General features: G+C 49.9%; 1 protein-coding gene across 1 annotated transcript; it reads right to left on the bottom strand.

The window, feature by feature from the left end:
• Positions 1–344: 344 nt before the first annotated feature.
• On the bottom strand, positions 345–11994 carry SLC4A9 (solute carrier family 4 member 9). The gene is made up of 21 exons (XM_069484113.1): positions 11777–11994; positions 11265–11425; positions 10866–10979; positions 10427–10482; positions 10127–10284; positions 9765–9852; positions 9294–9448; positions 8822–8938; positions 8496–8670; positions 8202–8335; positions 7765–8027; positions 6817–6875; positions 6368–6556; positions 6125–6238; positions 4807–4968; positions 4489–4667; positions 3747–3819; positions 1966–2034; positions 1539–1712; positions 766–921; positions 345–398 (listed from the first exon to the last, which is right to left on the bottom strand). Exons 1-21 carry the CDS (start codon positions 11992–11994, stop codon positions 345–347), a joined length of 2868 nt encoding a protein of 955 aa, XP_069340214.1.
• Positions 11995–23500: the final 11506 nt, after the last annotated feature.

The following is a 23500-nucleotide window of genomic DNA, read 5'->3' as shown; positions in this document are numbered from 1 at the left end:
CCATTCTTTTGTCATTGCACCTGCCCCTACACCACCCCTCACAACCCCCCATCTCCACATCCCATTTGGTGTAAGTTTGAGCTCCCTCTACTGACCAGACTTCAGAACTGCAGGGAGCCAAGCCCAGGTACCCTTGCCTGTTTCATTCTTCCCTCTGGACAGACCTTTCTACCCCACCTCCCCTACTCTAGGTCTCCTAAAGGACTGGAGTATGAAGAGAAAACACTGGAGGTTTCCAAGGTCTGAGCCCGCACCTACCCATGCTCAACGCCAGGAGCACTTCCCTCACAGCCTTACCTCATGCTCTGTTTCCCAGGGTCTCCACTCCCAGATTCCTACTCCAGCTAATTCACAGAGATGTTGATTTCTGGAGCCTTTGGCTGATACATCAGCTCTGACTGTGGGAGAGAGATCCCAAGATGGGTTGGGAATCGACAGAAAGACAGAGACCACTGAGAGAGACAAGCACAGAGGAAAGGACCCAGTGGCAGGATATAAACCCACCGTGAGACAAAGCAAAGACCAGGGTTGAAAAAGACAGCCCATTAGAGCTGTTACCTGAGCCCTTTCCACCAGGGCCCCTGTCCTCTTAAGAAAGATTTCCCTCAGCCCTTCAGTCTACCTATGTCAATACAGAGCTAAGGGGAGTTATTGCGTTGATCAGATCTTCAGGCTAATGGAGATATTATTTAGGACAGCTCCTAGACAAGAGTGCTCTCCCAACCCCTGCCCCATTCCCCTCAGAAGACCCAGCCTGGAGCTCACATCTTCACTGTCACTTCCACTGAATGGGTGCTCTGGCTCCAGCACCTTCTCAGGGTTGCTTCTCTCCTCCTCTGGCATCAGCTCATCCAGCCAGAGGAGTTCCTGTGGTGAGAAGACCCATTCCAGTGCCTTTCGGACCCCCACCAGGCCCAACAACTGCAGGAACAGAAACATAGCCCAGGGCTGTCAGCAACAGTAGCAGGAACATTAATAATAGTAACATTTACTGAATATTTCCTATGTGCTAGGCATTGTGTATCAGCTTCACAATGCTAAAACATTGCTATGAGATAGATACAATAATTATTCCCATTGTACAGAGAAGGAAACTGAGACCTCGAGAGATTGGTTATTTCCGAGAGGTCACACAACTGGGATGTGATAAGCAGATTGGTTCTACTGCAAAGCCCATGGCTCCTAACTTCTTCAGTGAGTAAGAATAATGCCAGAAGCCACCTGTGTTGTTATTTACTGAGTAACAAAAGGGTCAGCATTTCCTCTCCTAGGACCTCAGTTTTCTCTGGCTTTTATATTCCTATATGTGTTTGATCAGCCCAAAGAGGTTGGGAAAGGAGTTGAATCAGATATTCCAGGACTAGCCCAACTCTAGGTGTCCCTCTGCCACCTTTCTTTGTCTTAGGATTCTCAACCCAGCAGAGTCACGGCAAGTGACAGAGAGGAGATTCTTCCTCTTGTGGAGCCCTTGGTCACCCTTCCAGGCTCAGAGTCTCCCAGGACCCCCCAAGACACTGCCCAACCCTGACCCAAGTCACCATGAGGGGGAAGATGATGGCTGCAGGGGTAGACTTGATTATCCAAAGCAGACCCAGACAGGAAAGCTGGATGGCTGTGAAGAGGTGGACCCTGCTCAGAGGTACATGCCGCAATAGCAGCAGGTCTGGCTGATGCTTAGCTGGCATTAACAGTAGCTGCACTCTTTTTATGAACTGGGGGAACAAAAGCAAGAGGAAAGTAGGACACTCAGGTAGCCTGGTAGAAGGGTATCACTGTTAGCTAAGTCAGCCAGCATGGTGGGGGAGCAGATGGCTCCCTTGGCTTCTCCCCATCCAGAGCATGGCCACAGAGTCCCTGTGCCCAGGAGAGATAGGAAAAGAGGAGAGTAGGAAAACTGGCAAGTGTAGGCAGGAGATGCCAGCAGGAAAGAAAAAAGGAATTGCTAGGTGATTTTAATGAGCTCACCTGGATGCTGCTCAGTGCTGCCACCCCCATGTACAAGAAGATGCCGTAGAGCACAGGCATTGGGATGAACTGGTAGAAAGATGTGGAGAGCTGGCAGAGGAGTTTATCTCTGCCAACCACCCAGATACCCCACCTTAGGCTCCAACCCCTGCCTAGCATCTATCATGCAAGTCTGCCCAGGCCTTCCCTTTCCTTTCACACTTTGCATGTCTGATCTCATTGAATCCTCACATCAATCAGAGGAAATAAATTCTATTATTCTCCATTTTACAGATGGGGAAATTGAATTTCAGAGGGATTAAACAACTATCCTAGTCCCCTCTATTCTTTTTTTTTTGAGACAGAGTCTCACCCTGTTGCCCAGGGTGCCGTGGCATCAGCCTAGCTCACAGCAACCTCAAAGTCCTGGGCTTAAGCAATCCTTCTGCCTCAGCCTCCCTAGTAGCTGGGACTACAGGCATGCGCCACCATGCCCGGCTAATTTTTTCTATATATATTTTTAGTTGTCCAGATAATTTCTTTCTATTTTTAGTAGAGATGGAGTCTCGCTCTTGCTCAGGCTGGTCTTGAACTTCTGACTTCGAGCAATCCTCCAGCCTCGGCCTCCCAGAGTGCTAGGATTACAGGCGTGAGCCACTGCGCCCTGCCCCCTCTGTTCTTTATGCTTCCACTGTTCTTTATGCATGCCCAGGTTTGTTCTTACCTCTTGCAAAGCCTTTTGCTTTACTGTTCTCTCTACCTAAAATGCTCTTTCCCCAGACTTTTGCATGGACAGTCCCTTACTACTCATGCCTCATCTCATGACACCCGAAAAAGGCCTTCACTGACCACCTGATCTAAAGTAGCCCCTGGTACTCTTCATCACCTTATCCTCTTTTGTTTTTCATAGAAAGTATCCTATTTCCTTGTTCTAATATTTAAAAATCTGTCTTCTCTCACCAGACTGCAAGAATAAAAACATGATCTCTTTTGACCACCATTATATCCCCAGTACCTAGAACAGTGCTTGACATACGGCTTATGCTCTGTAAATATCTGTTGAACGAGAGCCACCTAATTAGTAAGTGGCTGATCCGGTCCATCTGGCTCTTTCTGCTGCTCCACTCTCACCCAGCCTCCATGACCTTTCCCTTCCCTAACCTCTTGTCATCCTGCCAGTGACTCTTGTCTGATACTCTCCACACCCTCCTTGACTGCTTTACTGTCTTGGCTTGTTGAACCTTTCTGCTATTACTTGTTACTTAATTTTTGTTTGTGTGTGTTGCTGGCAGGGGCTTGGTTCCATAATCCTTTTCAATACTCCCCTGTCCCCCACTTCTCCCAGGTACCTAGCAGAGTCTTGCACACAGCAGATGTTCTATAAACCTCTGGTGAGGGAGAAGTGAAGGTTTTTGTTTCAAAGTTTTTGCGGGGTGTGACGACCATACTCTTAGGCTTGCTGGGAGTCTGGAGCAAGGGTAGCCTAGAGGATGGTGGTGGCACACCCACACTCTGCTCCACTGGGTAGAAAGCCCACTGGATAAGAATTTGAGTTCTCAGATAGATCTGAGAAACTGGCCCTCTTGGTGGGCTCTTGCAAGTTACTTTCTCTCTTTAACCTTCAGCTTCCTCATTTGTTAAGTACATATGCCTCTCAGGGTTAATATGAGGATTAAACGAGATCAGGTATGGAGAAAACTTAACACAGTGCCTGGCACATAGTAAGTGTTCAACCAGTGTCAGTTCTTGCCATACATATTATCAGTACTGCTCTGACCCTGATTCTAGCCTAACAAAGGTACCTTGAGCACAGGTGCCAGGAAGATAGAGACTCCTGTAAGAATGAACACCACCAGGCCTGTCAGCCTCTGTTCCCTGTGGGGAGAGAGAGGAGTTTGCTCTGGTCTGGAAGAGCCCCTGGGGCATCTAGGCTGGAGACCCTGGCCAGACACCAGTACAGACCCTGGTAGCAAATGGAAACTAGAGGGATACCCCAATAGGTCACCTGGAGGGAGGGACCCTTAGCTTGATGTGAAAAATTGGTGGAGATGAAGGGGTGGAGCACTTCGACATGAGAGTCCCAGGCTTCTCCATCAATTCAAGTTCATAGTTGCTCTTCATTTTCATTTTTTATGTTGATGGAAAATTGGCAATTTTTACACTGCTGTGAAGACTTATATTTCACAATTTACAAAGTTGATTTCATATACTTTAGACAGATCGTGTTTCCAACAGTTACAAAATTGTTTTGGAAATGGATTCCTTTGTAACTTCTACACTGAGTGGGGATTATTAGGTGGCACCTTCACTTCAACCCTTACACTGATGGTGCTCCTCTTGAGGCCCCTCCCAGTCCTCATGGCTGAAGGAAGAGAGGGTAAGATCTGACTCACCCAACTCAGAGCCCAGAACCCACCCATTCTGCCACTGCAGTGCTTGTGGGGCACCAGCTTAGAATTAAGCTGCCCAGTAACACTGCCATGCACCTCACTACCACACCTTGCTGCCCACTTCTTACTCCAGCCTCCTGAATACCAGCCTCACCTGATGCCCAGGAAGCTGGGGGGCTCCCCGGGGGCACAGGCTCTGCTTTCTCTCCGAAGACTATCCATGTGGGCCAGGGAGATGACAGTGGCTGAGACGTACCAGGGCAGCCCAAGTGCTGATGTGAGCAGCATCAGCATAGCCACACAGAAGAGATCCAGATGGAAGCCAGCTCCCTTCTGCAGGTAGCGGTGGGGGCCATGAGGATGAAGGTAGCCCAGGCCTGATCCCTCTGCCCTCTGAGTTGGGAGAGGGGAGCTTGGACCCCACCCTGGAGCTTCTGTCCCTTGGTCTAGGGCCTTACCCAGCAAGCCTTACCCGTAGTCTATATTCCACACGGTTGAGGATGACTGCTGTGATCTGCTGGTCCATAAAGATGAGGATAGACAGCAGCAGGGCAGGCAGGGCAGCTGCCACACTCAACCACCAGGGGTTGGCTCCAAAAGGTGACACCAGCCAGCCACGCCCAGGGAGTGTGGGCTGCAGGAGAAGTATTCCATGGACAGGTTGGAGAGGGTCTCCCAAGAGCACCTCACCTGCACACCTTAGCCTTGGCATTCTTCCACAACCTGCCTCCCTGTCCCCGGCCATGAGACACTGGATGCTAGGTGGGTGTGTGTGCACAGCTGGTTCAAATCATCCCTGTCCCTTAAAAAAGGGAGGGGTACCAGCTTAGAGGTTGGGCTGGAGCCAGGGGCTCTGAACTTTGGTTCAGGGTCCTTCCTTCTCTGGAAGAGAAGGAGGTGGTGGATGGGGCCTGCCTATGCTTCTTGGTATTCAGATCCCTCCTCCCTAGGCACCCCCCCCCCCATCCAGGGTGGGGCGAGTCAGGCTTAGACCTGCCTTGATCTGGGGCAGGGGCAGGGGAAGAGCTGGGTGTGTCTGCGTCTGCTCTGATTACAAGCGTCTGTGTGGGGGAGGGGACCCCAGAGCCTGCCCCACTTGGAGCCCCCACTGCTCTACTGTCCTGGGGAAAGCTGGAGAGGAGATCTCCAAATGCACAGGCAAAGTCTAGGAGTCAGTGCTAAGACTTGTCCTGCACACGGTCATGCCCTGGGGAGGAAGCTTCAGTTTTACTGGATCCGAGCAGGCAATAGGGGTGCAAAGAAGAGAGTGAATAGTAGTAGCGTGGGTAGGGCCAGGCCAAGGGTAGGGAGAGCCCCTAACAACCATACCTAACATTTATTGAGGACTTGGTATGTGCCAGGCACCATGATAAGTGCTTCATGATCTTCTGTAAACCTCAAAACAACTGATGGGGTAGCAACTGTTGGCATTTATTGTTTCCGTTTTATGGATGAAAAATTGAGGCTCAGAAATGTGCATTAACTTACCTAATGCACAGCTAGGAAGTGGTAGAACTGGAATTGAAACTCAGGGCTGGCTGACCAGAACACATCCTCTTAACCTCTACCCTCTAATAATGGCTACTGTGTATTCTGTTCTCACTTATGTGTCTGTTGCGGTACTTCATTTAATCGTCATGACAACTGTGTGGAGCCATTATTATTACTATTTCTAGTTTACAAGTGAGGAAAGAATCTTAGAAGAATAGAAGTGTGGGATTTATGCATCTTCCTTCTCCAGAGTCTGCTGGCCCTGCTTTCCCCTCTGCACCCCCTTCCCTATCTCTCACCTTGAACTCTCTGGGCACCATGAGCTTCGGTGTGGCTAGGCCCAGGAAGGCATCAAGGCCACAGCACAGCAGGATGGCCAGGACTGAGGAGAAATCGCTGAGTACCTTGCGTACCTGGCCACACGGTGGAGACTCAGTCATGGGCAGGCCTGCCATCCCCCTCCTTCCACATCTTTCCGGTTCGGAGACAGGACCCAAGACCAAGAGCCAGGCCTTTCCCACAGAAAGAAAGGTGACACTCACCACAGAGGGGAAGAAACGGCTGGTCTTCACATGCTTGAGGGCCATGGCAAAGAGGAAGGAGGTAAGGAAGAGGAGGAGGGAGAAGAAGGCGATGTCTGGGACTGTATGACAGCCAGGGCCACGAGGGTGGCCACCCTTCTGGACGCACTCAGGCGGAGGCAGCAAGGATGCATTGATCAGGCCTAGGTCCTATATAGAGGGGTGGTCAGGGATGGGGCTATGGGCAGCAAAGTAAACGTCCTGCTCTCCTAAACCCACCTCAAGGGAAGGAGGACCCATGGAGGAACCAGGTGCCCAGGATGGGAGGTCTCCAGCCATAGAGACCTAGAAATGGCTGAGCCTCAGTGACCCATGAAGATTTCCCTAGCTTGTGGGGTGCGAAGAGCTAGGAACCAGAACTTTGGCCTCCACCCTTTCTTTCCCAAGCCCTCCTAGTAGCAGTCCCTCACCATGAACAAGCTGTCATCTCTGTCTTTTGGCCTTGTCCTTGTCCATTGAGACTCATTTCCTGGGAAGCAGAGAATTCAGGTGTATGCCCCCTTCCCTGGGAACCTTCTCTAGCCCCACAGGATTCTAATCTGATGGGTCCAGCTGAACCACAGAGTTCTTAGTTGTGACTCATCTACCTGCTGACTCCATCACTACTAAGTGTGTACTCCTCAGGACATTGTCTCATGCCCGCATCCCCTCAAATTCTCTACCCATCTGTATCCATGGTGCCAACCACAGGACCTGGCCACAGCAGATGCTCAGCAAATGTTGGCTGAATGGATGAGCACACACATCTGTGTGTTTCCACCAGGGCCAGAACTGGTCTTGTCCATGCCTAGCACAGAGTCTGGCACACAATAGAGAGGACATATCTTCCCCAGTACTGGTGTTGCCTTCCATGTGGAGGGATATATGCAAGCACAGTTCTCCAGGCCTCTCTCCTGTTCAGTCACTCTCACCCAGGGGAAGAGCAGTGGTTTATTTGATTGGTGAGTTTGGGAGATGAAGGAGGGCATGCCTTCCTCTCCCCTCACTCAGGTGTGAGCTGCCTGCTTGGTGTGTGCATTTGGCTCTGCTCCCTTGGGGCAAGACAGTGCTGTCTAGGGCTGCCATGACTGGGTGGGTAAGTCTATCTAATTTTGGCTTCATCGTTAGGAAGCCCATTCACCCATAGATATAACCCATGTTCTTTTATCAGTGTCATCAGAAATTAAGACGATATTGGGCCTTCTTTTGTCTTATTTCTCAATTGATTCAGAACCAGAGTGAGAAAAGCACTGCTGGTTAATTGGGTGAGAAAATCCTCAGCATTTTGCTGAACTTCACCAGGGGGAGAGTCAGGGGACTATTCCTCACCCTCCGGCATCCTTCCTCGCCTACCAAAGGCTCCTATTTCCCTCACCTACCTCCTGGGCCTGGGTATTGGCAGAGGCAGCCATAGGCGGGGGACCCAGGCCTCTGGATGGGATAGGCATGGGCCAAGTTCAGCATTTTGCCCACAGCATCATAGATGAAGATGAGGCTGATGAGGGCACAGAAACCTTCCTCAGTGAAGCGAGTGAAGTAGCGCACCAGCACACTGGCCTCTGTGGCCACCAACACCAGGCAAAATGTAGCCACCCAGATGCCCACCCACAGGCGGAAGGGCAGGTAGTCCAGGCTGTAATCTCTGTGAGGGTGAGAGACAGGCAGGGCTTGGCAGGGCTCTCTGCTCCCCACCTAATCCACGTCAGGTGCCCCTTGAGCCAGACAGATAGCTCCCACCCTCTCCTATTGAACCAGCCAGGACCAGGCTGATGAGGTAGCCAGTGAGGGTCGCGAGAGGTGGGAGGAGCTCTCCTACCTGCTGAAAGAGAAGAGCAGGCGTTCAAAGACCAGCACTGGCCCCGTGCTACTTAGGATGGTGAGGGGCTGGCCTGCCATCAGGCAGAAGGCAGCTCCAGCCACCGCTGTGCCCAGGAAACTTTCCAGCACTCCCTGGAAGCCGAAAGGGGCTTGGCACAGGACCCTGTAGTCCTCAGTACAGGAGCCCAAGCTTCCAGGAAGCCTTCTCCACTCACCTATAGTCCCAGGGGAAGGGGACTAGCTGGCAGGACACCAAAGCTTGTGCCTGCCCCCTTCACACAACCCCTCTCACCTGGGCACCGTTCGTGGCATCTCCCAGCAAACCGCCAAAAGTGATGGCGTTAGTGATGGTGGCCAGGTAAATGTAGAGCACAGACGAGAAGCACTGGGGGTGCAGGGCGTCCAGGAAATCGCTGGGGTACCACGAGGCCTTCCTGCGCACGTCCTGGACAAGGCCCCCAAACAGCCTCCCGCCCGTGGGTCGTCAGGATCCAGGTTCCACGCCCCACGCCCGCGGCCCCGCTGCTTTCCCTATGGCCGGGTGAGCCCCTGCCACAGTGAGCACACACTTCTGTGCCCCTGTAACCCCAACCCTTGCTCCCACTCAGCTCGCCCCACCTGCCGGTCCGCTGCAGCTCCGGGCTGGGCGCGTGCGGCCCGTGGCGGTGCCTGTCCTCAGGCTGGGTCACGTGCGGGGCGGTGAGGCCCTTGACCTCGCGCAGTTGAGAGAGGAGCCTGAGAAAGGGAACCTCAGCTTGGCGGGGGAATCTCCAACTTGTCCGCGGCTAGGCCCGAAGCTCGTGGCGCCCTGCCCCCTGGCGGCTGCTCGTGTCTCTGCGGCTAGGGGCCAAGTTCTGACCGTGGAGAAGTGGGCTTCAAAAAGGGACAGGTCATAATGTGACCTGTGAAAACCAACCAAGCTTGGGCAGGGGAAGGTCCTTGTTCAGGTCTCATAGCGAGAGAGTGGTCGAGCAGAACTCAGGTCTGCTGAACTCCAAATCCAAAGATAGGTCCTTTTCTCTTTCCTGGGACCCAGCCTCTCCTCAACAATGGGATTAGACCCAGGGCCTGTGGGGAAGGATCTGGGTACCTTTTGTGCTGAGAGGGCAGACATTTGGGTGGAGGAATACGGGCTGTCGGGTCCCACCGACCTGGAGGGAGCACTGTCACCTCCTCTAGGAAGGTATCCAAGGCTGTCAGAAGGTCATGAAGGTTGCTGGCCCGGCGAACTGACCACTGGAATTGCTGGGAACAAGGGCTCAGAATGAGTGGTAAATGCACATCTGGAATTCTGCATGCATTTTTGCAGTCTCAAAACTAGACATACACGGGTCATATAGGCAAACAGGTCATTCACACATTCATTCATTCAGTGAGTATCTTTTGAGTGCCTACTGTGTGCCGGCACTGGGCCAGTAATGGAGCTATACTGGGAGCCAAGGAAACTGCAGTCCCCATGCTCATGGACACAAAGCCACCCTCTGGGCTTTGTCCACACACGAGCTCACTCACTCACATGAGCCTATGCGCGTGCACATACACACACACCTGCCCAGCTCACCGGGTCACTGAGGAGGACAGCTGCCGCCCGGCCCATCTCGTGGTAGCCCTTTGCCAGCATGGGGGGGCCCAGGAGAAGGCAGAAAAACCTGAGGAAGGAACCAGGCCCCAGAGAGGGTCAGAGGCTGCTTTCCCATTGGGCAGCCCTGGCCTCTGATGCTCAGCTCTGACCTTCCGACCAGCACCCATCCACACACTCATGTGCACATCTACTCTGCATCCCTGACCACTGCCCTCTCTCCAGACCTCTGAGCTTCATCCCCATACATCCTCTAGAATGGGGTGAAGACCCCCCAGTCCCCTCCCCAGTAGAGGCCCTTCATCTGGGCTGCAGGATCCCTGTATCCCACTCAGTAGCCTCACCTGCTGGGGAGGGGCACCTCAGTAAGGGGCCCCAGCACCACTGGATCCTGTAGTCGAACAAAGGCCCCCAGTGGCTGTGCCAAGGAGCCCAGCTCTCCAGCCAGCACAGTCCCTGCCTCAGCCCCTGGAGGCAGCCTCTGTCTCAGGGGGTTCTGATGCTGAGAGGGAGTTCGAGAAGACACAGAGTATGAAAGGTTATTTGGGGAGGGCAGGACCTCACCTGACGAGGGATCCAGTGGAGGGTGGGCTTTGTTAATTCTTAACCCTTCTCCCAGCCCTGCCCAGGGAAAGGCCACAAACCTGTTCCTTCAAGGGAGTTTCCTCATCATGAGAAGACTTTCTTTGATGGGTAGATCCTACAAACCAGGATTATGCAGTGACACAGAGCACAGGCTTTGGGGGTGGATCCACCAGGGCTCCCTAACCAGTTTTGCCACTGACAAGCTGCGAGAACTAGTGCACACTCTTCCCTCAGTTTTCTCATTACTAAAATGGGAATAATTGTGGCCCTATTTACAGGGTGGTTGTGAAGGTTAAATGAGATACTACATGTACAGCTCTTAGCACAGTACCTGCCAAGTACATCGCTTCATAGAACTTGATTGTTATGATTCTAGCTCCCCCAGTCTTCTCCCCACAGCATCACCACCAGCTTCCTCTGGCCCAGGATGGTGCAGGGGAGATCTAGGACCCTCCCACCCCAGGGTCTTGGTCCTGGGCCCAGGGAGGAGCCTCTCACCCCAGCAGAGCCTGGTGCCTGTGGTCTGGATGTGGTGCTGGGGTCTCTGCAGCAGCAAGGCCTGCAGCTGCCCCCTCAGCTCAGGGCTCAGCGACTCCACCCTGGTCACCTGCTCTGGAGAACAGATATAGGGCTCAAACCCCTTCCTGAGAGTTCCCTAGCCCCCCATTCTTCCCCTTTCCCCTCCACCCAGGCCCCTTTCCCTTCTGGGAGTCTCAGGGAATGCAGAGACCAATGAACTTGCTTCTCTACTCTGGTTTTCCATCTCTACCCTGTAACAAGGATGGACAATCCCTAGGGTGGAGCGGGGTGAGCTCTGGAAAATTCCAAGACTTTGGGGGAAATCCTAGGGAAATGGCATGGCTACCCAGGCCCTCCCTGCAAAGGATCCCAGCCTACCCACGAGCTCCAGGAGGCTCTGAGCTGGACAATCCAGCAGTACAAGGCCCTCGGCCAGCAGGCTGCGGAGCTTCTGGAAGCTGGACAGAGCCACGGTAGGCACATGGGGGGTGCTCCACCGGCCTGCATCCACCTCCAACTTCTCTTCAAATAGGACCCACCTGTGATGAAAGGGGGTAGATAGTGTTATTAGGGTCATCTCTCCCACACCCAGGAGCAGGAATGCAGAGGAGCCAGGGAAAGTAAGGCAATAGGGGCATCCTGGGCCCAGTGGTGTAGAGTTGGCCCCTCCCCTGGCAGTCACCCTTCATCTTGGGTCTTGGAGAACTCAAAACTAGACTGTAAAGAAGGCTGAGTATCATGGAGGGTGAGGCTCCAAAATAAGGGAATACAGAGAGGAAAATCCTAATTTTTGGTGAGAAGCAGCCCCACAGGAGGAGCTGAGGGTCATGGAAGAGGCCCCAGCTAGGGAAGGGGAAGGATTCCATAGAACTGGCCTGGCTCCCACTCACCTGCCTGTCTCTCTCCACTCCAGCGCCTGGGGCCAGCCCAGCAACTCATTCAGCTGAATGAATAGCAGAGGGTCCTTGGGTACCCCCAGTTCCCTGCTGTCTGTGTCTGAGGGGCCATCGGGGCTGGGGCCAGGGCCAAGGCCACTACCCAGCTCCCCTGCAGGAACATTTTCATGAGCACTAGAGGCTTCAAACTCCTCCTGGCCTGGCAGCTTCATCCTGGTGAGGCTTGCATAGACTCTCAGAACCAGTGCAGTTCTAGATTCTGAAGCCAGGAGCCCTCTGGCTGTCTACATTTATAACGGCACCCCCCACCGCAGCACAACACAAACAGGGTGAGGCCTGTTGACTCCAGAGCCTACCGGTCACTCACTTCCTGTACTTGCTCCCCCCCACCCCCTGCTGGCCTGAGAGCGTTTGCAAGGCTAACCTGGCTTTTTCCAGACTCTCCAAAAATGCCCAACCTGGGGCCAAAGTGTGTGTGTGCATTTTCTCTGAGATCAGGTCTGACCCCACTGTGTTTTGTGTAAATTAAACAGGAGTAAATGGCCGGCCTAGGTCTGAGGGCTGACATCCTCATGTTATGCTGCCCCCTAGCCTGTATCAAATACAAACACCAAACACTCAGGACTGTTTTGGGTGTCACCAACACACCCTGGGGGCCACACACACACTCATTTGGACAAACATTGACCTAATAAATAACTAGTCTGTAGAAACAAGGGTGGGGTAAGGGAGACAGTAGGTAGAGAGGCCCTGCCCATTAAATGGGCTAATAATGAAAGTAGAGGCAGTTCCTGGAGAACACAATGTCTGAGTCTTACATTCTTTTGTCTAACAACACCTGGAAACTCCCCAGTTTAGCTGTGTCCCTGGAGTCTATCCCTCTAACTCAGCCCCCCAATGGGGATGGAGGAGCCGACTAGGGCGTGTGAGTGTGGGAGTTCCTGGAGCTAAATGAACAAAGGAGAATGTGGTCCATTAACATGTCCTCTTGACTCTACCTTCAAAATATTCCCAGAATGTAACTACATTTTCCCACCTCCAGCACAACTACCCTGATCCAAGCCACCATCATTTCTCACCTGAATTCTTTCAATAGTCTTTTAATTTCTTGCAATAATCTCCCTGCTTCCATTCTTCCTCTCTTGCCCAAAGTCCATCCTCCACACAGCAGTCATACAAGTCCTTTAAAAAGGCCATCAAGCTACATTACTCTTCTGCTCAATATTCACCCAATACATTCCCATTACTCCTAAAAGAAAAATCAAACTCCTTGTCACGGTCTGCAAGATTTATAGTCTGACTCCAGCTCACCCTCTTACCACATCTCATTCTCCTCTTGCTCACTCCTTTCTAGCCACACTGGCTTTCCATGTGTTATGCAAAGTCTGTTCCTGCCTGAGTGTCTCTGCAGGAGCTGTTCCCTGCACAAGGAAAGCTTTCCCCCCAGATCTTCACATGACTGGACCCGTCACCTAGGTCTCATCTCAGACATTAGCTACTCAGGGAAACCTTCCTTTTCCATCCTGTCCTAAGTTTCCCTCTTGGGCCACTGTCCATCACATTTCTCTGTTTTAGTTTCTTCCTGGCAGTTATCACTACTTGTAACTGCCTCATTTATTTATTGATCGTTTATTGCCTGCCTCTCCACAGAGAGAGACAGACAGAGACAGACAGAGAAATGTACAGTCCGTGGAGCAGGTATCTTATCTGTCTTCCCCTCTGAGCCTAGAGCAGCGCCTGGCACATACATAGTGTCTCTCATTTGTTCAATGAGCGCATACAAAGGACGGGGCAGGGAAAGGAGCCGCGCTTCTCCTGGAGGCCACACGAGGGCGCTGCTCCCCACGGACGGGATTGCTAAGGCCGCTCCCTTAGGCCAAGCGGCTGTGTTTGTTTCCCCAGCCGACCTGCCTGGGCGCCAAGATGGCGAGATGGCAGGGAGGGGTCCTTGATCCTCTGCCTTGCCCTGGCCCACCGCGGATTGGCCCGGAGGGATGGGGGTGGGGAGCACCACAGGTTGGGGAAGGGAGATCCAATCAGGCTCATCTGAATGTAGGTCAAACACTTCATTGAATACCAGGAATCCATCCCCTGAGATTTGGGACCCAGGCCAGCCCTCCCCACCAAACTCAGGTCTGGTCCTAGGAGGTCCCCAGGCAGGAATTAGAGGAGAACGTCACTATATTAGTAGTTGGGGAGGGGTGTTGAGTCTGACAGGGGAGTTGGTTTCAGTCCCAGGAGGAAAAGAAACTGGCCTAGGGCCTGAAAGGGCCCTGGAACCCCTGTGACCACTCCCTTCAAGAATGTGCCCAAACCTTAGGGGCAAGTGACTCAAAGGAGTCTGAGGGGGATGGGAGCAGGGGCTTGGCATGAATAACACCTGTCACACACACACACACAAACACACATATACACACATCCTTCCTTCACACCTCAGCTCTTGCCAAAGTCCAGAGGGTCTATCCTTGCCCTCTCTGTGGCCCCCGGCTACCCTGGCTCCCAGGGCTGCCCAGAGTAGTGGGCCACCATGACTCCACCCTCTCCAGGCCCCACTTCCACCTTTGAGCCTGGGTGCCATGAGCTGGGTAGGCTGGTGAGGGACGTGAATAGGAACCCCAGGTCTACGTATGGGTACCACTGGTCTCCTAGACAGGGCCCAGTGAAGGTGTACTATGGATGTGGGTGCTGGAAAAAACCCTGGCATAGGATATCAAAAACTGGGTTCCCATCCTGACCCCATCACACACTTAATGGATGTTCTTGAGCAAGGCCCTTTCCTTCTCCAAGCCTCAGTTTTCTTACATGTTAATGGAGACAGTTGGAGTAGATGGTTTCCAAGGTTCAAAGAATACCTTTTGCAGCACACTGAGTGGACCCTGAGGGAGAGGGCATGGCCTCACAAACTGCTTGGGTGTAAATCCTGGCCTGGTCACCTTCTAGCAAGTAGGGAAGAGGTATGTCTTTGCTGGACCTGAGTTTTCTTATGAGTAAAGGCAAATAATAAAAGCACCCATTTTATAGGCTTTACTAAATGAAATAATGCATGTAAAATAGACCTGGTACTTAGTAAACACAAAAAAGGGAGGCCATTATTATTATATAACTATGAAAATAAGTCACTCCCAGAGTGGGGAGGAGAGGAACTGCCTATACCGAAATGCTGATTGTGCCCAATCACTGTGCTACATTATCTCATGTAATCGTTATACTTTTTTAAAAACTCTTTATTTAACTTATTTAAAAATAAATATAAGTAAAAACTATTTATTTATGTGAGTCTAATTACAGATTCACAAGAAATTGCAACAATATGTAGAGAAACTCCAGCTGGTACCTTTCATCCAGCCTGCCCCAATGGTAACATGTTTCCTACCAACAGGACAATATCAAAACCAGAAAAATGACATGACTACAGGCCTTATTCAGATTTTACCAGTTTCTACATGCACTCATTTCTATATCTGTGTGTGTGTATAGTTTTATAACATTTCATCACATGTATAGAGTCACTTACAACAAGCTGGACAAATTGTTCAATCTCCTTAAGCCTTAGTTTTCTCATTTATAAAATGGTGATGATAATACTGCCTTTATCAGGGGACTGTTGTGAGAATTGGAGATAATGTATGTAAAGTGCTTATAGCAATGCCTAAAATATAGTTAGCACTCAATAAATTTAAGCTATTTTCTTAAGAAAAAGCATATTTTTGGGGGGTTTCTTTTTTTTTTATTTCATCTTATTATTATGGGGGATACAGAATTTCAGGTTACATACATTGCCCATGTACCGCCTGTCCCCCCAAGTCAAAGCTCCAGGCGTGTCCGTTCCCCAGACAGTGCACGTTGCACCCATCATGTAGGTATATATCCCTCCCCTCCCCACCCCCCCTTCCCGAGTCAGCACCTTCAAGCGTGACCATTCCCCAAACGGTGCGCAATGCACTCATTATGTAGGCATACACCCATCCCCTCCCCCCACCCCCCACCTCAGTCTGATATCCGATTGGTATCGAAAAAGCATATTTTGAAAAGTGCACAAATATTTCATGTTTGTTACAGAAAAAAAGAAAATGCACATATGAGTAAAAATAACACAGATTTTTTTTATAATGCCCTTACGCCAAAATAACCACTCTTAAGAGTTGTGCTCACACCAAAAATTTGAAGTAGGCTTCATTATCCCCACTTTATTAGTAGGAACACTGAGGCTCAGAAACATTAAGCCATTTGCTGTGGTCACCGAGCTTATGAGTGAGGAGCTGAGGTTTAATGTACACTCTTGCCTGTAGGAGTTCACTGCTAGGGGAGGCAGAGAGGCACATGAGTAACATCAATCCAGGACAGGCTGGGATGAGTAGCAACTGCTAGGTACTGTGCGCTCACTATGTTCTAAGCACTGCCTTAGCACTGCCCGGATTATCTCAGTCTTCCCAATAGCTCTTTGAGGTAGGTATCATTCCCACTTCTGAATGAGAAAACTGAGGCTCAGAGAGGTATCTCGCCCAAAACAGAGCTAGGGACTGACGCACCCAGGGTTCAAAAAGGGATCAGTCCGATGCCCCAGCCCGAGCTTCAGAGTCTCTGCTCTGAGGGATGCAGACAACATGCTGGGGCAGTGTTTATGGAGGGAGTCTCTCCACTTGGAGCTTTGGACTTCTCTGACCCTGGAGCTGAGGTGCCCTTCTCTGATGCCATCTTGACCTTGGGCCACCAAAATCCAGCCAAGACTTGGAGTGGGCTGTGACAGCTGGAAACTGCTTCTACTACTCACAAGGCCCACACCACTTCACAAAGGTGAAGACCTCTGAAGGAAAGAGGAAGAGGTATCAGAGAGATCGAATCTGCAGGAGCCACAGACTGCTCTAACTCAGGCTGCCCAGGCCCCGCTGACCTAGACTTCCAGGCTCGAGAAGTATTGGAAAGGAAACTGCAGGTTCATGATATTTGAGTTTCATATTCATTATTTAAGCTCCCCCTACTTCCAGAAAAGATATGAAGGTGGCTTACAACAAAAGACACGGACACAAATAAACATTTAAAGAATGATTAAAGAGCCCTATAATGAAATCAAATTGGAGAAGAAAGAAATTGGCCTAAAAATGGTTGGGCTAGGGATAACCATTGCAACTGAGCCCCAGAATTTAACTGTGAACTTCCTGGCAGTTGAACCAAAAATGGAACATATGAGTTCTGTAACTATTATCTATTATTACCTATTAAAAGGAAGTACCCATACCAGATAGTCACAACAGCCAAGACTATACAAGAGGAATTTATTGCAAAGGACCTTGTATGGAATAGTATCTAGAACAGCACTTTTACAAAGGATATAGAAAGGCTTTTCATCTGTCTCTTGTGTGCATGATTCTCAACCCTTTCAGAACTAATATTTCCTTTTTTGTACAAATATGTGGTTAATACGCTTTACTATCCTGAAATGAAGTTCAAAGATAATATCCTATTTGTACAATTATTTAAAAAAAATCAATACCCTAATTAATATAAAAGAGAATTTTTTTAAAAATAACATTATTTCAGTATGCAAATTCTTGGTCACAACTACTCTAGAAATATCAATGAAGTAGCCCGTTGTTGCTTATACCTACACAGACTTACCTTGAGTGTGACAGCTATAAAGACTGACTGATACAGGTGTGTTATATTGGTAACTCAGATATCACCAAAATGAACAATTCAGGATAATTTTATTCTTGGAAAAGTCAGTGCAAAAACTCTCTTTATATTTTTGTATAAGTTAGAGATGATTCTAGACTCAAGTACTTATAATCAAGTTTTTCACCAATGTGAGTATCTAGTATGACCCTCAAAAACAGTATGGAAGGCCAGGCATTCTGGTTCATGACCATAATCCTAGCCCTTTGGGAGGCTGAGGCGGGAGGATTGCTTGAGATCAGGAGTTCAAGACCAGCCTGAGCAACAGTGAGACCCCATCTCTACAAAAATTAGAAAAATTGGCTGGATGTGGTGGTATGGGCCTGTAGTCCCAGCTACTTGGGAGGCTGAGGCAGGAGGATCGCTGGGGCCCAGGAGTTTGAGGTTCCAGTGAACTATGATGATGCCACTGCACTCTAGCCCAGGTGACAGAGCAAGATCCTATCTCAAAAACAAAATAAAACCACTGTGGAATGTGGAATGTGGGGTAATTTTTTTTTTAAGGCTAGTCAAGTGAAGCAGTGGGAATGAAGAAGGAGCAAAGAAATCTGTAACTGGTTGTGATCAATTGCAAACACCAGTGCACTGGGACCGGCCATGGGGTAATTCTTAATCATGTGAGCCTGCCCCCCCTTTTGTTCCGATATGCCTGAGGACTCCCCCAATCAGTGATAACCAAAAACTCTCCTACAAATTCCTAGAATGTCCCCTAGGGGGCAGTATATCTTTTTTGCAAACCATTGTCTTGGACCAAACCTCAGTTATGAAAAATAGCAAATGGATAATGTTGAATTGTTAAATTGCAGCTGGATGATGACTGCATTTCTAGAAGGAACCGAACTTATACATTCTTGGTACAGAATGTGATGTGACCGCATTCCAAGGCTAAGCACAGGAAAAGTTAACAGGAGTACCGACCTGTTCACATACAGCTTTTCATTTTGCCAAGCACTTCAGAGATGCTATCTCCTTCAGCTGTCATAAGAAGCCCCTAAGTAGATTGTTCTTCTCCCCGCTTGTAGATGAAGAAGCTGAGGTACAGAGAGAAAGGTTTTCATGCTCTGTATGTCAGGCACTGCCAATTGTCATAGAATTGTCTTAGCAAGTCTTTTGACAGCAGCACGACAGCAAACAATTCATGATGAACATCACTGGCCATTGCCTGAATACAGGATAATTGTTCCAAGCCCTCATTTTTCATGTGAGGAATCTCAGGCTTGCAGAGGGAGATGGATTGTGTGATGAGGGAGGAATCACTTCCCCTCCCTGCTGGCAGACAGCCATCTTTTAGGGGATAGCTGAAGGGACAAAGCCCTGGGTCTGGAGATGTTAATCACTCAAAGTCACAAAAATGGGCCCAGAAATGGAGAAGGATGGCTTGGAATCCAGCACATTATAAATGTCCCTTCCTCATCATCTTCTGGGGATGACGGAGATTCCTGATCTTCTCCCCCCAAATCCTCTCCATACTTCATTTATTCCTACTCTTCATCCCATTCAAATGGATCCTGGCCCCAAACAATCAGACATCAGAGCCTGTCCATCCCTGGTGTGCATGAAGCACACCATCTCCAGGGGCCCTCAGCCAGCATGAGGAGGTGCAAGGGAACTCTAAAGGGCAGGCCTGAGTTCTAATTCAGCTGCACCCCCACATCTCCCTGATCAACTGGCTTATATGGGGTGAGAGAAGCCAGTCTGAGGCAAGGAGCAATGACTCCTCACCCTGACTTTCCAAGTTGAGGTAACTCTGGGCTCATCCCCACCTGATGCTAGAAATACCCTCAATGGAGGTTCTCTCCTTTACCCCTCTCCCAACCCAGCAGAGCTCTGGAGCTGCTTAGGACTCACTTATTCTGGTCAGAGTAGAAGGAGAAGGCAGCTGAATCCTCTCCCTGATGGGGCACATGCTTCTCTCCCAGCTCTGAGTCAAGGTTGCTTTCTTGGGTTGAAGTTTCCAAAACTCTGGGTGGCAGATCCATCATCTCATCCATAAGCATGGCCATCTCCCAGCAGGAACGACTTCATCTCTGAGGATGGCTGGTCATGATAAAGCAGCATTTTATTCAAGTTCCCACTTAAAAAGAAAAAGGAAAGAAAGAAAGGGAAAGAAGGAAAGCATTTGTTCATAGTAATAGCTGTCATTGACTAAGCACCTACTATGTGCCAAGCATCATATTCTGCGTTACACACACAATCCGATTGCATCATCACAAGAGCCCTATAATAATAATTACTAGTATTATCCTCATTTTTCAGATGAGCAAACTGTAGAGAAGAGAAATTGAAAAACATGTTCAAAGTTAGAAAGTGAAAAAATAGCAGAAACAAAATTTGAACCCACAACTGTCTGACTCCCAAGAGTGTACCCATTTCACTAGCTGCCCTGCAGCCCTTACCTAATCCTCCTTCCAGCCTAGTGAGGCAGAGATTCTTATTATCACCCCCCAGGACAGATGAAGAACTGAACCTCAGTAAAACTGACAATGTTACTGTCCATGGAAGTAGAGAGAGGGCAGCTGTCACCTTACGCATTGGCTCAGGGTAGCATTGAGCTTAAGAGTACAAGCCCAGGTAAGAAAGGGATTCAAATTGAGGCTGAAATCCTCGCTAGTTGGGTGACTGTGGGCTGTTACCATTTTTAGTTTCAATTCTTTAAAATGGGGATGATGATAATAGCAGTGTCTGGTTTTAGGGCTGCTGTGAGGTTTAAGCAAGATAATGCACGTGAAGTGTTGTGCATATGGAAATCGTCATTACTTAAACTCCTCTGCCTCTGCCTTAGAGGTTCAGATTTTGTTCAGATGTTTGACATATTATCCTAATTAGTTACGTAGTCAGTGCTTCTGAACCTGGCTGATGTCAGAATTACCTGCCAAAAGTACACGTGCTTGGGCCCCACCCCAGGAGATTTTTATTTAGGAGGACTGGGATAGAGCCTGGGCCTTTTTATCTTTAATGAATTCCCCGGTAATTCTAGTGCACAGCCGGGTTTGGGGTAACCAATCCACTAGCATAGACATCTCAGCCACAGTGGGGAAGGAACTCTGGTTGGTTCCTCTCCAAGTGCCCTTCTCCCTTTTCTTGTCACCACCAGCACCCGTTTCTCCCAGGTCCTCCCATTGGCTTGTGAGTGCTCTCCCCAAATCAAGGACTCTGGCCTTGCAGTGAGTCAGTGGCATCCAGAGTCCCATGGAGCCTGCCTTTCCAGAGGCCTGGGAACCCAGCATGGGCTGGGAAGCAGGATGCCAGGGTTTGTGCTCTGGCTTTGCCCCCTTCTGACTCACTGGTGGCCCAGGGCCAGTCTCCAAGCCTCAGTTTGCTCATAGTCAATAGTCAATAAAAGCAGAGACGCCTGTTTGAACTCTGCTTCCTTAGGATGTGTTCCTGGCACTTGACAGCCAGAGAGCAGTTGGGGGACACCTGAGCAGGAAGTGGGGGGATAACAAGGAATCCTGCATGACAGTGATTTCCCATTGACATCTCATTTGATTCTCGCAATAATGGGAAATAAAGTCCAATGTTTACCTTGGCTTATAACACCTTCTTTGATCTATCTCTAGCTTTTGTTCCAATGCCTTTCTTATATCCCTCCTTTTCTGGCCTTCTTATTGTTGCTTGGATGCTCCAAGCTTGTTTCCACCTCAGAGTCTTTACACTATTTACAGTTTGAAATGCTTTTGCGGTTGATGAAAACAAATCTATATCTTTTTTCTCATTCAGGCCTCAGCTTACATGTCACTTGCTCAGAGAAGGCTTTGCTAATCAGTCATCAAATCTAAAGTGTCATCGTGGGCACTGGGACACACCAGCCCATAGCACATCATTGTATTTTAACTTCATCTTAGCACTTATCACTACAGGATATATTTTTCCTTGTTTATGTACTTAATGTGTTGCCTGTCTACTACCCAATGTAAGCTCCATGAAAGCAGGTCCTTGGCTGTCTTGTTTATTGCTGTGTCTCCAGTGCCTGAAAAGTGTTCAGTGAATGTTTGTGGAATAAATGAGTTAATGAGTTTGCCCGAGCATGGATTGTGATTTCTTTTTTTGGTCAGAGGGGGTACCCAAAGTTCTCAGAGGGGAAATGACTGTCCCAAATCCAATTCGGGCCTTTTATCTTCTTTTTTTCAGGCCCTTCCTGTAAAACCTGGCTGACATACCAACCTAGCTGGGGTGAGGCTCTCAGGTGTGATGAAAGCTTGGAGTTGCCCCATGAACAGGGCTGAGGCTGATGTGGGGGTGAGAAGGCGGAAGGACAGAGCATATGAAGGGAGAGGCAGGCTGGGACAGGAGAGCAGGGTGTGAATCTGGCAGCGGGTGGGAGAAAGGGGGTGATTTGGCCATGTGTCAGGAAGTGTTTCCTTCCACCCTCCCCTGAGGAGAACCTAACCCTGAGGTGGCTTTGTTTTTGGGAAGCAGGTAGTCAAGCAGCTGTGGAGGGAGGACAAAGGTGTGGCCTGGGTGGTGACCATCCAATGAAGTCCTAGGCCCGATGCTGATCACCCAAAGGAATAATCTTACAGTGGCTCTTGGCCAAATAGGTGACAGGTGAGCTTCCATCTGAAACCAGTCCAACTACAACATGGAGCCTCAGACCTGGCCTAGGGGCAGGCAAGGGGTCTAGGGAAGGGAGAGAAAAGAGGTCTCTAAGGAAATAGAATGGTCAAGGTGGAATGCTTAGTGATAATAACCATAACAACAACAATCACAATAGGTCACATTTATTGAGAATTTATGCTATGCCTGGCACCATACTATATGTGTTCCCTCATTCATTCCTCAAAGAGCTCTGTACAAAGTAGGCATTATTATTATTATTATTCCCATTTGAAAGATGTGAAAACTGAGGCTCAGTGAGATTAAGCATTTTTTCCAGGGTCACACAGTAAGTAGCAAAGGCAGGATTCAAATTTATGTCTGTAGTGAGTCTAGTGCACTATGGAAACCTAAGCCTGGGGAGGGTTGCTGGGGCAAGTTAAGAGTGTAGAGCCAGACTGACCCCACAAAGGTGGGGGGGGGCGGGTAGGTGGGGACAGTGGGATAGACTGTGTATAAATAGCAGGCCTGTTTTTATCCCTACACATGAGCAGAATCAGGCAAGTGCTCTAGCTGGCACAATTTGAGGGCTCTGAATGCCAACCCAGCCCTATGTCAAACAACTCCCTCCCCAGCACGTCCCTAGGAGCTGAGATTCCTACTTGAGAGAGTCATTTCTTTGGGTCAGGACATTGACGCCAGAAGACCTCGGTGAAAATACATGGGCTGGAAGAGAAACACCTGGCACCTGTTGAACACAGCAATCTAGGTTAGCCAGCTGGATCCTATGGGAAGGAGGCTTATTTTTTATGTTGGGGAAGAAGGTGGCATTCAAAGGCAGGGGAAAGTATGAGGCATGTTTTACAACCCGTGTCTCTCCAATCCCAGAAGCCTGGGAATTAGAATCCATAGTTCAAAAATTTTAATGTCCCCTGGGGAGAAAGACAGGGGAAAGCCACTCCAGCGTCTGGGAGAATACTAACTTCCTTTGCTTTCGCTGGATTGATACCAAGTGGCTGCCACTTCATTTCTGGTCATCTCGGGCTCGTGAGAACTGCTGACATTCAAGCGTCTAATTTTTAAATGATAAACGAATTATTATTATTTACTACTTGCTGGGTTGGTAGGCAAAAAGGTGAGCTTCTGAAACTCAGAGGGTGACACGGGTGGAGACTCCTGGTATGGAGCAGGGACTGTCCAAGGGACCAGGCCCGAAAAGAACTCGGCTCAGCAGTCACAAAGCTACAGCCGGACAGGCGTTTGGGGATAGGTAGAAACTGCTCCCTGCCACCTGCCGGTCAGCAGCCCTGCCCACGGTCGGGTGGCGGCTGCCCTGGCCTGGTCCCAAAATATGTGAGCGCCGCCCCCCTTCCCCCGCCCCCTTCCCCAGCCGCGCCCGCGGGCCGGGGGCTGAGCTGCCGGCGCCGCGAGCCGGGCGGGCTTCCCAGCGTGGCGGGGGGGCGGGGGGGGCGGCGCCGGGCGGGGCGGAGCTTCGGCGCCTCGGGAGCC

This window comes from Eulemur rufifrons, chromosome 10, assembly GCF_041146395.1.
Source record: "Eulemur rufifrons isolate Redbay chromosome 10, OSU_ERuf_1, whole genome shotgun sequence".
Classification (NCBI taxonomy): Eukaryota; Metazoa; Chordata; class Mammalia; order Primates; family Lemuridae; genus Eulemur; species Eulemur rufifrons.
The sequence above is the reverse complement of the archived record's forward strand: the minus strand, read 5'-3'. Positions and strand labels throughout refer to the sequence as shown.

Excerpts from the sequence above, each read along its gene's own strand:
- SLC4A9 (XM_069484113.1), bottom strand. The coding sequence starts at position 11,994 with ATGAAGCTGCCAGGCCAGGAGGAGTTTGAAGCCTCTAGTGCTCATGAA. Across the intron at positions 8,336-8,495 it reads ATGCCACGAACGGTGCCCAG|GGAGTGCTGGAAAGTTTCCT; the intron begins GTGAGAGGGGTT and ends TTCGGCTTCCAG. Across the intron at positions 6,239-6,367 it reads GCCGTTTCTTCCCCTCTGTG|GTACGCAAGGTACTCAGCGA; the intron begins GTGAGTGTCACC and ends CCGTGTGGCCAG.